The 12,402-nt window shown below is 69.4% G+C and overlaps 6 protein-coding genes across 6 annotated transcripts; 1 reads left to right on the top strand and 5 right to left on the bottom strand.

The window, feature by feature from the left end:
- Positions 1-50: 50 nt before the first annotated feature.
- Positions 51-2,012, bottom strand: RHOBADRAFT_44901 (uncharacterized protein; the record flags this gene model as incomplete). Its single annotated transcript, XM_018414503.1, has 1 exon — positions 51-2,012. One exon carries the CDS (start codon positions 2,010-2,012, stop codon positions 51-53), a length of 1,962 nt encoding a protein of 653 aa, XP_018270460.1.
- Positions 2,013-3,518: 1,506 nt separating this feature from the next.
- On the top strand, positions 3,519-4,221 carry RHOBADRAFT_44900 (uncharacterized protein; the record flags this gene model as incomplete). The annotated part of the gene is made up of 4 exons (XM_018414502.1): positions 3,519-3,736; positions 3,823-3,920; positions 4,012-4,083; positions 4,166-4,221. The coding sequence occupies 4 exons, from the start codon at positions 3,519-3,521 to the stop codon at positions 4,219-4,221; spliced, it is 444 nt and encodes a 147-aa protein (XP_018270459.1).
- A 245-nt stretch (positions 4,222-4,466) lies between these two features.
- On the bottom strand, positions 4,467-6,941 carry RHOBADRAFT_54240 (uncharacterized protein; the record flags this gene model as incomplete). The annotated part of the gene is made up of 5 exons (XM_018417213.1): positions 4,467-4,939; positions 4,992-5,183; positions 5,359-5,577; positions 5,656-6,845; positions 6,923-6,941. 5 exons carry the CDS (start codon positions 6,939-6,941, stop codon positions 4,598-4,600), a joined length of 1,962 nt encoding a protein of 653 aa, XP_018270458.1. The 3' UTR covers positions 4,467-4,597.
- A 156-nt stretch (positions 6,942-7,097) lies between these two features.
- Positions 7,098-8,217, bottom strand: RHOBADRAFT_54239 (uncharacterized protein; the record flags this gene model as incomplete). Its single annotated transcript, XM_018417212.1, has 2 exons — positions 7,098-7,210; positions 7,293-8,217. Coding segments are annotated over 2 exons (1,036 nt in total), but the record flags the coding sequence as incomplete, so codon positions are not given.
- A 297-nt stretch (positions 8,218-8,514) lies between these two features.
- RHOBADRAFT_66644 (uncharacterized protein) lies at positions 8,515-10,147 on the bottom strand. Its single transcript, XM_018419028.1, has 8 exons — positions 10,043-10,147; positions 9,895-9,960; positions 9,617-9,775; positions 9,385-9,486; positions 9,092-9,283; positions 8,896-9,008; positions 8,800-8,809; positions 8,515-8,776 (listed from the first exon to the last, which is right to left on the bottom strand). Exons 1-8 carry the CDS (start codon positions 10,043-10,045, stop codon positions 8,642-8,644), a joined length of 780 nt encoding a protein of 259 aa, XP_018270456.1. The 5' UTR covers positions 10,046-10,147; the 3' UTR covers positions 8,515-8,641.
- RHOBADRAFT_48614 (uncharacterized protein) lies at positions 8,515-12,321 on the bottom strand (the record flags this gene model as incomplete). The annotated part of the gene is made up of 13 exons (XM_018415162.1): positions 8,515-8,809; positions 8,896-9,008; positions 9,092-9,283; positions 9,385-9,486; positions 9,617-9,775; positions 9,895-9,960; positions 10,043-10,111; positions 10,483-11,026; positions 11,117-11,283; positions 11,352-11,570; positions 11,638-11,771; positions 11,833-11,921; positions 11,996-12,321. The coding sequence occupies 7 exons, from the start codon at positions 12,319-12,321 to the stop codon at positions 10,076-10,078; spliced, it is 1,515 nt and encodes a 504-aa protein (XP_018270455.1). The 3' UTR covers positions 8,515-8,809; positions 8,896-9,008; positions 9,092-9,283; positions 9,385-9,486; positions 9,617-9,775; positions 9,895-9,960; positions 10,043-10,075.
- Between the last annotated feature and the right edge of the window lie 81 nt (positions 12,322-12,402).

Here is a 12,402-nt window from a genome sequence, read left to right as displayed (position 1 = left end):
GGGAGAGGAGAGAACGAGACACAAGAAAGCGCCGCCCGTCTGCGGTACGCTCAGGCCCTCTGCCGCACAGCGCTCGAGAGGGCGACCAGGCTGCCCTTGACCATGGGCATGCGCGCCGCCTCGACGACGGCATCGTGGCCCGTGCACGACGCGTCCGGCGACGACAGCCCGAGGCCAAAGCTCTCCGAGAGCGCGAACGGGTGCGCCGACGCCTCCTCGGCGGCGAGGTCGACCTCGGGCCGTGCGACGACGCCGTCGTGGTCGACGCCGCCGAGCAACGCGAGGTGCCGCAGCTTGGGGCTCGGCGAGGTCGAGCGCGACGACGAGGCGGACCACGCCGACGCCGAGTCGCGGTCCGACACGAGCGACGGCGCGACCGACTCGGCGAGCGACGCCGCGTCGTCGATCGACGCCGAGTGTGAGTGGCTGCCGCCGCCGTTGCGGGTCGAGACGGACGACGACGAGTGCGAGCGCATGAGCGGCGAGGGGTCGACCGGGAACGAGTCGGCCAACGGCGACTGACCGCACCGCATGCGCGGCGACGTCTCTGCCGACACGGTCGTCGCCGAGCGCGACACGAGCGTCGAGAACGAGAAGGCGCCGAACGACGGCGTGCCCGTCGTCGTCGTCGTCGACGACGGCGCCGCACGGTTCGCGTTGTCGAACAGGGTCGAGCCCGACGCGTTCGACGCCGTCGACTCCTTGCGCGACATGGTGCACGGCGTGCCGGCCTCGCGACTCGGGAGCGAGAACGACAGGCGCGGGATCGACCACCGTGAGGAACGGCGGGGCGCGGCGGGCGCCGGGCTCGCGCAGTGCGCCGTCGACGGCGTCGAGTCGCCGAGGGCGTCGACGGCAGCGTCGGTCGGCAGCGGCGGCAGCGACATGCCGAGCCCGTGGCTCGGCTCGTCGTACGAGTCGGACGACGTGATGTAGGCGCGCAGGGCGGCGAGGCACGCCTCGCTCGCGCGGCGGCCCTCCTCGGCCTCGACGAGCTGGATCCGCAGGCCCTCGAGCTGCAGCCGCAGATCGACGAGCTGCTCGTCGGTCGCGTCGTGCGAGTCGCCGCTGCTCGACCATGCGCCGCACGACGAGTCGGCCGTCGACGAGCGCCGGCTCCAAGCCTCGAACACGGCGAGCGACTGCTTGCGCCCGAGGAGGTTCAGGTTGGCCGAGATGGGCGACTCGCCGTCGGAGGTGGCGACGTCGCCGCCGCCGTCGGTGCGGACCCGGCCCGAGAACGACACGGTGCTGAGCCGGCGCCCGGACCGCCGCTCGAGGTCGCGCTCGAACTCGCCCGCCTGGACAAAGTCGGGCAGGCCCGACACGGCCGAGCTGCGGCGCGACGCAATCTTGGTCGAGTGCACGCCGAGGCGCAGCTCGCGCAGGCGGCCCATGCGCTGCGCGTCGTCGTCGTCCTGCGGCGCGACGGCTATGCTCGCCGACCCGCGGCGGTGGGCGTACCGCGCGAGCGAGTTGGGCGTCGCGGCCCGCAGGAGGCTGTTGGGCGCGTCGGCGCGCGACTCGAGGGCGAAGCCGAGGCCGGCGAGGACCGGCGGCTGCTCGTCGACGGGCGTCGACGGGCTGTCGACCGGCGAGCCCGTGATGGCACCGAGACCGAGCGACGACCGGCGTCGGGGCAGGTTGCGGTCCATGGTGAGGAGCGAGCCTCGCCGAGGCGGGAACGAGTAGTCGACGTCGATCGAGCCGCGGCGCGACGACGGCGACGCCTCGTTCGAGCGCTTGCTGGCCTCGAGCTGGAGGCGCATGAGGGCGCGGCGCGACTCCTCGACCATCGAGCGCAGCGTCGTCACCTTCTCCTCGTCGGCGCGACGCTGCGCCTCGAGCGCCGACACGCGCTGCTTCTCGGCCTCGAGCTGGCCCGCGAGGTGGGCGAGTGAGGCTCGCAGGAGCGCAACCTCGCCGGCATAGTCGTCGGCGCACGGGCTCGCCGGCGCAAAGGCGTGTGCGCCGTGGTGCGTGTGGATATGTTGCGGGTGGATGTCGGCCATGGTCGAGCGCAGAGGGGGAAAGAGTGGACGAGGAGGAAGGTGGTCGAGGGCCGTGCGCTGTATCGTCGGGAGAGGTCAGTACCGGTCGTCGTGCGACAAGGGAGGAAGAGCGAGAGCGCACCTGCACGATGAACGACGAGGAGCAGAAAGAGAGGTTGTGCGTTGACGACGAGAGCTCGCCCGAGGGCCGCACAGCGGACGACGAGGGTGATCGAGGCGACGAAGGTCGCGAGGAGGTGACGGTCGGTGTGACGGTCGTCGGCGTGCGGGTGGACGAGGTTGAAGGGCAGGAGCGGTGAACAAAGGCGGTTGAACGAGTCGACGTTGGCCGAAAGGAGGAGGATGGGCGGGTCGCGGCGATCAACGCTCTTGACGGGGTGCGGGACGAGGAGAGGAGCTGGAGGGAAGGGGAGGGGTGGAAGAGATGGAGGACGACAAGGTGCGCATGCCGGCGTGTCCGAGGTCGCGCAGGTCCCGACGAGATCGCGGGACCAGGGACGAGAAGGCGGCGTGCGACAGCCTTCCGGATCCGGGGCCTGCCACGCGCCGAAGTTGGGTTGTCTCGAGAGCAGATCGCCCGTCGCTGCGTGCGCAACAGGCAGGACACGTCAGTCGCTGCAGGTCTCGGGGCGCAGGAGAGCGAGAGAGGGCAAACCACCTCGTCGTCCTTCTGCCCGCTCCGGCCGTCGACACCGGGTCCAGAGCGCCTCGCCTCCCCGGCGCGCTCGCCGAGGTTCGCCCACGCGTGAACAAGGACCCAAAGCCGACCCTCGTCGCATGCGCCGTGTGCGCGGCGTCCCTGCCCGGGACTGTCAAAGCTGGCGCTCGCTCGGGCGAGCGACGACTCGGGCGCTGACGCGATGAGGGCGCCCACCTGCTCGACGCCAAGCTGATCTGCTCTGCCCTCGCGCGAGCAGTCGGCGGGGGCGGGGTTCACCGTGCGCCGTCGGCCTCGAGCCGACCGCTGGTCCTCCGTCGCCTGGTCCGACGACGCTCGACAGCGCCGCCGCCTTGGCGTGGCTAGCCTGGCGGCGCAGCGCAGCAGCTCGAGCTGTAGCTGATCTCGAGCGTCCGCACGAAGCGCAGGCGGTCGTGCGCGCCCAGCTCGTAGCGTGATGGTAAGGACGAGATGAGCGGCGACGAGCGGAGCGGTTCGGCGAGCTGGGTCGCTACTGGCCGGGGCAGAGACCGCGCTCGGGGCTAGCGGTGCCCAGAAGGCGGGAGCCGCAAGCTCAGCAGCTCTGTGCCCGACGTGGTTGACGTGAGACGGCTTCTGGCTCGCTCAGTCTCGGCGGCGCACCACGTCCTCTCGTCCTCCTCTGCTCGCACCCTCGCTCTCGCTCTGCCAGCTCGAGTCGCCCTACACTCCGCTCTCGAGCTTCCGCCGGTGCGACCTAGCCACCTCTCGCCTCGCCCTACGCCCTCGTCGTCGCGCCTCTCGCCCCTCGTCCTCCTCCCTCAACCTCTCGCCCCCAGCTCCTCCTCGTCGCTCCCCGGCCGCCAGTCATGCCTCGCACCAAGCAAAAGAAGCCTTCGCACAAGTCGGCCGTCAAGGGTCCCGCCGCGCAGGCCAAGTACCAGTCGCAGAAGGCCGCCAAGAAGCCGCCGACCCTCAACAAGGACGGCAAGCCTCGCAAGCCGCACCGCTTCCGCCCCGGCACGGTCGCCCTGCGCGAGATCCGCCGCTACCAGAAGTCGACCGAGCTCCTCATCCGCAAGGCGCCGTGCGTCCACCTCTCCCTCCCTCCTCTCGAATCGAGGACCTTAGTCACGCGAGTTGACCCTCTCCGCCCCTCTCCCTGCGCCACAGCTTCGTCCGCCTCGTGCGCGAGATCTGCACCAACGAGCACGAGACGCTGCGCTGGCAGGCGGCGGCGCTCGGGGCGCTGCAGGAGGCTGCCGAGGACTGTGCGTCCGCCGCTCTCTTTCTCTCGCTCCCTCGAGGCCGGCGCCTTGTCGTCGGCTGCAGCCGGACTGACTCGGTTCACGCCGCATACAGACCTCGTCGCGCTCTTCGAGGACACCAACCTGTGCGCCATCCACGCCAAGCGCGTCACGGTCCAGCCCAAGGGTGCGTCCTCTCTCTCTCTCTCCACGGCCGCGGTGTCTCCGAGATGTGCTCGAGTCTCGCTCACCTACACAAACACCCACAGACATGCAGCTCGCGCGCCGCCTCCGCGGCGAGACTCGCCGCACCGGCGGCATGTAAGGCCGCATCCTCCCCTCCCTCGCTTCGGCGCCCGCTTTTTCCCTCTCGTTCTCCCCGCGCCACGTACCCTTTCGCCTTTCTCTTCTCTGTCAGTAGTCTTCCCTTCAGTACCTTTGGCGTCCCTCCCCCCTCCCGCCGCAGCTTTTGCAACGACCGCGCTTGACCTCGACCTCGCCGACCCTGACAGAGCACCCACGAGCGGTCCTCGCCTGGCTGAAGAGAGAGAATCTCTCGAGAGCGAGCGTGCGACAAGCAACACGTATTGCACTGAGAGACAGAGACAAATCGTCGAGCCCAACCAAGCAGTGTCCGTCCCCCTCGCTCACGCGTGCCCCGCCGACCAGAACACGTCGTCCTGCTCGTCGCCCGCCAAGCTCTACCGCTCCCGCAGCACCGCCTTTCCTTTGCCCTTCTCCTTCCCCTTGACCAGCTGCGCGGTCGGCCCCGCCGGCACCTCGACCGTCGCGGCGTGGGCCCGCAGCGCCTCGAGCTGCTCGAGGACCGACTTGCGCGGCTTGGCGCGCCCCTTGCGCCCGCCACCGCCCGTCGCCCCACTCGGCTCGACCTCGTCGCCGTCCTCGGCGTCGCGCGACCCGTCGACGATGCGCGACCCGGCGACGACGGGCGACGAGCTGCTGCTCGGGCTCGAGAACGGGTCGCCGGCGAGCCGCGCGCCGTGCAGCTCCTGCGCCGCGCCGGCCGAGCCGAGGTCGAGCGGCTGCCCAGGCGGGAGCGCGTCGCGCATCCACGCGATCGTCAGGGGGGCGCACACGCGGGTCGTCGCTCCAGGCCCACCGGCCGCGCTGGTCGGCGCCGCCGTCGTTGTCGCCGTCGAGCTGGCGCAGGTGCGGGTCGTGGCCGAACCAGCGCAGGGCGCGCAGGCTCGGGACGTACGGGAAGAGGCGGTCCTTGACGAGGGGGAAGATGTGGCAGCGCGTCGAGGGAAAGTCGAGGTCGGCGTACTGTGCGCGGGCGACGAGGCAGGTCAGGCGCTGGACGAGGAAAGACGAGCGAAAGGGGGCGCACAGGAGTGTAGTTCCAGATGAAGGTGTGCAGGTGTCAGAAGCGCTTGAGGCGCTCGGCGTACGAGGCGAGGGCGCCAGGCCACCACGCGAGGCACTCCGAGTCGAGCGCGACCCCGAGCTCGTCAAGGTCGGGCATCGCCGCATGGATCTCGCCCACAATCGACGGACCAAAGTCGCGCGAGCTCCAGATGAAGATGGCGAAGTGGCGGAGCTGAGGGAGGAGGGCGAAGGTCGGGAGGACGATCGACCGCACGTCGTTCAGCAGGTACGGCTCGACGAGGCGGAGCGACCGGAGCGGGATGAACGGCGGCGGCGACAGGCTGCGCAAGATCTGCTCGCGTGAGCGAGTCAGTGCATGCGCGCGAGAGAGAGGGAGAGCACGGGACAGAGAGCGAAAGGGGAGACGCACCTCGAGCTCGTTGCGCCAGTGGATGAAGAGCGGACGACTCTGCGTGCCGCTCAAGCCGACAATGTCGACCTCCTCGGCGCGCATCCACACGTTGAGGTCCCAGAAGCAGTCGGGCTGGACCCTCGGCGGGCTCGCAAAGTCGCGCTGGACGCGCATCTGAGTCACGCCGGGCGCGAGCGTGACGAGCTCGAGGGCCGAGTCGTGGCAGGCGTTGAGCGTGAGGGTACGCAGCTGCGACGGAAGGGTCGGGACGTCGTCGAGCTTGTCGCCGGACGAGAGGCGCCGCGAGAGCTTGATGCCGCACAGGTACAGCTCGCGCAGCGTCGGATGCTGCGAGAGGGCGACGAGGATCTCGGCCGGGAGCGTGTCGACCGTGTACGGCGACGTTCTCGTGACGGCCTCCTCGTCCTGCCAGACGAGCGCGAGCGACTCGAGGCGAGTCATGCCCGCGAGCTTGGCGGCGAACAGCTCGGCGGCCGTCGAGCAGCCGCCACAGGGCTGGTCCCACGCGCCGGGCACCGACCAGTGCGCGAACAGTTGTCGAATCTTGCTCGCCGGGATGAAGCGACTGGGTGTCGAAAGGCGAGCGTAGGGCTCGTCTGCGAGCGAGATGGCGCTGAGCGCGACGGCGTCGGCGCCCTTCCACAGGTGGGCTGGCGAGAACCCGAACCTCGGCTCGGGGACCTCGACGTTGCAGACGCGCTGAACGAGGCGGGCCGTTGCTCGCCAAGTCGCCCTGCACGTCGAGCGGAACCGGACGACGTCGTCGCGCTGGCCGGTCCACTCCTGCGACGAGGTGCGGTCGCCGCTCGAGTGGGCGGGCACGATGATCGGGAGCAAGAGCTCGCCGATGCGCTCGAGGATGTCGAACGGGAGGTCGGCAAGCGACTTGGCGAGCGGTGCGACAGGTAGGCGGGGGTCGAATGCGAGGGTGCTGGTCGAGGAGCGGCGGGCGGGCGCGTGCAGTGGCGCTGCGTCGGTCAAGGACGAGCTACGACCGCGTGGCGTGGCTTGCGACAGGTGGCCGGGCTCGCTCGACGGCTGGGCAGAAGGAGGGTCGGGAAGGTCGAGACGGAACGGGGCGGCTGATGAAGGGGCGGACGAGGTGGTCGACGAGCTCTGTGCAGGTTGACGCATGCCCCACACGGCCTGATGGCTGTTCTCGTCCTCCATGGGAGCACTGGCACGACCTGGGGGCGGGAGCGAGTGAGTGCGCCGGTCGTCATGACGAAGTGGGGGAGGAGCGAGAGGACGAGGCGGGACGCACCCTGGCGACCGCCTGCCATGGCGCAGGACGATTCAAAGAACCCACCGAGCTTTGTCGCAAGCACGCAGTCGGGGAGCGGCGATGAGGCGGTGGAGGTCGAGCCACCACCGCCTCCTTGCGGCTTTCCTCCCGTCCCGCGGTCGCCCTATCTCTCTCGTTCGACGGACGGACAGCGCAAGTCGACGAAAGGAATAATGCACGACAGCTACAACAGGATGAGAAATGCCGAGGGTGCGAGCGGCGGGTGCAAAGGCGAAAGAGAGTCTGTTGCCCCTGGGGAATCGTTTTCTGCGCGACGCAATGGCTCGTTAGGTCTGCGCCCTGCCCGCCAGTCGAAAGAGAGGGAGAGAAGAGAGAGAGAGGGACGGACCACATGATGCTCTTGCGCAGAGCTGAGGCACGAGGCATCAGGGCGCCGCTGCGTCGTCCTGCTCGGCCGCCTCGCTCTTCGACCCGACGACTGCGTCCCTCTGCGACGACGAGGTGCGCACGGGCGAGTCCAGCTCGTCCTCCTCGTCGATCCAGTTGGGCAAGCGGCCCGGGAACGGCGTGTGAACCTTGTCCCGCGTCGGGCGGAACTCGGTCTCGACGAGCTGCTTGACGACGCCGGCGCCGGGTGCGCGTGCGACGACAGGGCTCGACGCCTCGCTCGCCGGCGTCTGGGCGTGGCTCGATTCGCCGATGACGGTCGGGCGCACGTCGTCGTCGAGCTCGGCGAGCGAGGGCGAGGGGAGCGCGCCGGCGAGCGACAGGTCGGCGAGGAGGGGGAGGACGTCGGGGCGTGCGGTGGACCGCGACGAGCGACGGCGCGCGAGGAGCGAGCCGCTCGACGGGGGCCCGCCCGAGTCGGAGCTGCCGCCGAGCGGGTTGAGCGACGGGCGGACGAGGGCAGGGCTCGCGAAGCCCGGCGACGGCAGCGCGAGCGGCCCACCTGCCGCGAGACTCGTCGGCTCGGCGCCTGCGGCCCGAGAAGAGGACGAAGACGCGGCCCGCACTGGCAACGGGCGCACGATGCCGTCTGGCGACGTTGCCGAGGCCGCCGGGACGAGAGGCTCGTTCCCGGTCGCGACACCCGTCGTCGACGGCGGGATGCTCTTTGGCTGACCCGTGGCGAAGCGGGTGACGGCGGGCGTGATGAGGTGGTCGCTGCTCGCGTTGCGGAGCGCGCTCGGGCGGCGGGCGACCGAGGGGCGAGCGGATTGAGGCTGCGTGTGGGGGTTGCTCGCGAAGAAGTCGCGCGAGACGAGGTCGTGGTGGATGGGCGACGTCGGAGGCGGGGTGCGGGCAACGAGCATCGTGAGAGCCGAAGGTGCGCGAGGCGAAAGAGGCGGGAGACGAGGCGGGACGAGAGGGAAAGAGGCGCGAGAAGGTGCGTTGACCGAGAGCCGCTCCGGCCGGGAAACGAGGGGGCTCGAGTTTCGTATTTTGCAAACGCCAAGCGCACCCCGAATCCGCACGCCGCAGGCTCCTCGAGCGCTCTCAACTTGACGCGTCGGCCCGAAGGACCCGAAGAACGCGCGAGGTCGACGAGGAGAACGCCTGGCTCGCATCGGTCGGTGCGCACCGCGCTCTCTGAGCTCGAGACGCGGTGGAACACAGAAGGTAGGTCGACCTCGTTGCATGCAGTGCGGGTCCACGCTCGATGTACAGCTCGAGAGAGAAAGTAGGCGACCGGAGGGATGGTAAGGGGGTACGACGCGGCGGGCCCGACTCGCGCGCTCAGTCCTCCATCGCGTTGGCCGCATCAATGACCGCCTTGGCCTTGGCCTCCGCCTCGTCCGCGAGCTCCTTGGGGACCGGCTTGTGCAGCCATCCGCTTTGCGGCGCGATCCACGTCAGCTCGAGCTCAAAGTCCTTGTCCTTGCGTCGTCGTGCACCGTGTGGATGCTGCAGGGCGAGGAGAGAGCGGGTCAGGGCTTCTGCGAGTTGGTCCTTGAGAGGCAGAGGGAGGAGGAGAGAGAAGTGGGACGCACATGCGCGCCGCCTCGACGAGCGCCTCCTGGGCCGTCATCGTGTCGAGCGGGAGCTTCTCAATCTCCGTCTTGGCCAGCTGCCGGCCCTTGCCGATCGCGCATCCACGATAGCCCTGCGCGCGAGGGGCAGAGAGACGGCGTCAGTGAGGGTCAGGCGACGACGAGCGCCGCGACGCGAAAGAGAGGGGGGACGCACCCAGAACGTCCCGCTCGGCTCGACCATGTACAGCTGCGGCACGCCCTCGCTCTTGCGCTCGACAACCGAGTCCGAGCCGTCGATCGAGGTCGGCGAGTCCCACCCGGCGAGGATGGCCGACAGGCCAAAGGGGCGCACAGACGAGTAGAGCGTGTAGGCCTGGAAGTACATGGCGAGGCGCTCGGCGAGGATCTGGGCGAGGTGAGAGAGTCAGCCGATGCGCTACGAGTAAGTCAGGCGGCCCGACTTCGCGGCGAGGCGAACGACGAGGGAAGCGGAAAGGGCTGACGCACCTTGGTCGGGATGCGCGTGTGGTAGTTGTCCCGGTACGACTCGCATTCGTCGCGTGCCCGTCCCGCCAGATGCCGCCCGTCGGCGAGAAGACCTGCTGTTGCCTGTGGTCGCGACGGGAGGGCGCAGAGGGATGCGGCGAGGAAGGGTCAAGAGGGAGGGGAAGGGGAGGGCTGCGTCAGCTCTGGTGCTGGCCCGCCGATAGGAAGAGAGAGGGAGAGGAGAGGGACGCACGAGTCCAGCGTGACGGTCGACGGTCGCGATGCGCTTGTTGGCGCCGGGCACGAGCAGCTTGGAGAGGACGAGCTTCTCGACGGCGAGGACGATGCCGTCCTTGCAGCGAAGGCCGATCACCGTGCCGGCGTTCTCGACGGCCTTGTTGGCGTACTCGACCTGTTCCGCACAAGTCCAGAGTCTGTCAGCGAGCCCCTCGAGTTACCAAGCTCGCTGCTGCTAGAGCAGGGAGCGCGGACGGGCGGGCGAGCGATGAGAGGGAGGGGGAGGAGACGGACCTGGAAGATGCGGCCGTCGGGCGAGTAGGTCGACGTAGACAGGTCGTAGCCCGTTCCGATGGACGACTGCGCACATGCAGGACGCGCAACGGTCAGCTGGGCTGTCGACGCAGGCGAGGACGGGTCGACGATGACGAGGAGGACGCACCATGGCTCCTGCTAGCGGGCTTGAAGAGGGTGGTTACTGCTCGGGGCTGGTGCGAAGAGGCGAGTCAAGCTCGAGTGTGCGCTGTCGTGCAAGGTGGAGCGAGCGGGGTGGGCGAGAGGCGAGCTGTCGAGGCGGGGAGAGCGACCGCCGACGCGCGGCCTGCCTTCGTCGCTCTCGCCAAGTCGCTCCGCTTGCTGGAGCACGTCTCTCGCCGCAGCTTCTTTCGAGCTTCTCGCTCGTGCAACACGGTCTCATTGGTACTTGAAACGGCTCCGTCTCAGTCTCGCGACACTCTACTGCTTGAGCCCCTCGTCCTCGGCCGCCGCCGTCCTCTCCCTCGCCGCCGCGTCCGGATCCTGCTGCTCGACCTCGTCGAGCCTCCCACCCTGCCCGACCCACTCGACGAGCGCGCGCATCGCCTCCTCGAGCGCCTGCGCCGCCTCGTGCACGTCCCGCCACGAGTTGTACATCGGGACGGGCGCGAACCGGATGACGCCCGGCCGCCGCTCGTCGCCGAGGACGCCTCGCTCGCGCAAGCGCTCAAAGATCCAGTCCATCGACTCGACCGGGTGGAAGAGGAGCGAGAGCTGCGCGCCTCGTCGTGCCGGGTCGAGCGGCGTGATGATGGTGAAGGCGGCTGAGGGGGAGGACGACGAGGAGGAGGAGGATGAAGGAGGGAACGACGACGCGGGCCGGTAGAACGGCGACGACGTGAGGAGGAGCTCGAGGTACCCAGTCAGGTCAACCGACTTTTCCCTGAGCGAACCGAGGATCGGGCTCGGCTGGCCGTGCGCCTGCCCGCCGGCGAGCGCGCGCGTCGGGACCTGGCCGGCCTCCTGGAAGAGGCGCAGCGACGACAGGAGCGAGACGACGTCGAGGACCGACGGGTTCGAGAACTGCCACCCTGCTGCGCCGGGAAGAGGCGAGTAGTTGGCCGGCATGGCGAACCGGGTCGCCTTGTCGTGGCCCCACCAGCCGTGCAACCTGCGCAGGCACAAGAGCAAGCTCAGTCAGTACGACGTGCACCCGAGACAAGCTGAAGGGGGGCAGAGAGGGCGGTAGAGCGAGACGCACCGGCGCCGGTCCTCCCACCGCTCGTGGACAAAGAGGCCCGCGATGCCGCCCGGGCCCGAGTTGAGGTACTTGTACGAGCACCAGCACGCAAAGTCGACGCCCCACTCGTGCAGCTTGAGCGGCACGTTGCCGACGGCGTGCGCGCAGTCGAAGCTCACGATGCAGCCCTGTGAGCGTGGGCGCGAGAGTCAGGACAGGGTGCCCGGGCGAGAGAAAAGGAGAACGAGGGGCGCACCTTGGCGTGCCCAGCCTTGGTGATCGCCTCCATGTCGAACCACTCGCCCGTGTAGTACTGTACGGCGCCGAAGCAGATGACGGCGATCGAGTCGCCCTCGTCCTCGATGATGCGCAGGACGTCCTCGGTCCGGATCGTGTGCTCGCCGTCGCGCGGGAAGACCGGAAGGAGGGACGAGGACGGGTAGTCGTGCAAGGCGATGTGCGAGGCGAAGGCGTACTGCGAGCGGCGACAAGAGTCAGACGTGCGCCTGCGGGAGGAGACAAAAGGGGAAGAAGGTGCGCACAGCGTCCGAGGGAAAGGCCTTGCCCTCGTACAGGATCTTGTGTCGCTGCGGCGTCGGCCGGTAGAAGGACGTGAACAGCGTGTGGAGATTGCCCGTGAGCGAGCCCATGCAGGCCACCTCGGACGGCTTGGCGCCTGCGCGAGAGGAGCTGTCAGTCAGGCTTTGGCGTGCAGAGGAGGGGGCGAGGCGACGCACCGACGATTTCGGCGAGGATGGGCGTGACGTGCTCGTCGATCTTGACCCAGGGTCGACCGTAGCCGTGGTCCATGTGCCCGAGGACGCCCCTGCACGCGCGCGCAACCGAGTCAGCGACAGGGAGGAGGAGACGGGGACGGGCGAGGAAGGGCCCGGGACTCACGACGCGCTCCAGACCGACAACTCTTCTTGCAGCAACGCTGGCGTGTCGCACGGCATCAAGCCGAGCGAGTTGCCGGCGAGGTAGACGCATTCTGTCGCATCCTCGTCGCGGTCGTCCTCGCCGAGGCGCTCCTTCTCGGCGCGGTACTCATCGGGCCAGACGGTGCGGCGCTTGGGGAAGCTGAAGCGCTGGCGGAACTCCTGGAGCGGGTCGTTGGCGTCGAGGTAGAGGGCGAGTTTCGGGTCGGCGAGCGAGACGGCGCCCGAGGCGGCGAGCTGGCGGGCGAGGCGCGTCTTGAGCGGGGCGGCCTTGTCGCTGGGCTGCATGACTGGGGTCGCTACAGCTGGTGCCGGCTGGAGCGCTGCTGAGTGAGGAACAAGTCCGAGCCCGATCGACGACGACGACGA

Source organism: Rhodotorula graminis, assembly GCF_001329695.1.
Source record: "Rhodotorula graminis WP1 unplaced genomic scaffold RHOBAscaffold_8, whole genome shotgun sequence".
Lineage (NCBI taxonomy): Eukaryota > Fungi > Basidiomycota > Microbotryomycetes > Sporidiobolales > Sporidiobolaceae > Rhodotorula > Rhodotorula graminis.
Note: the sequence above shows the minus strand (reverse complement) of the source record. Positions and strands in the feature narration are given on the sequence as shown.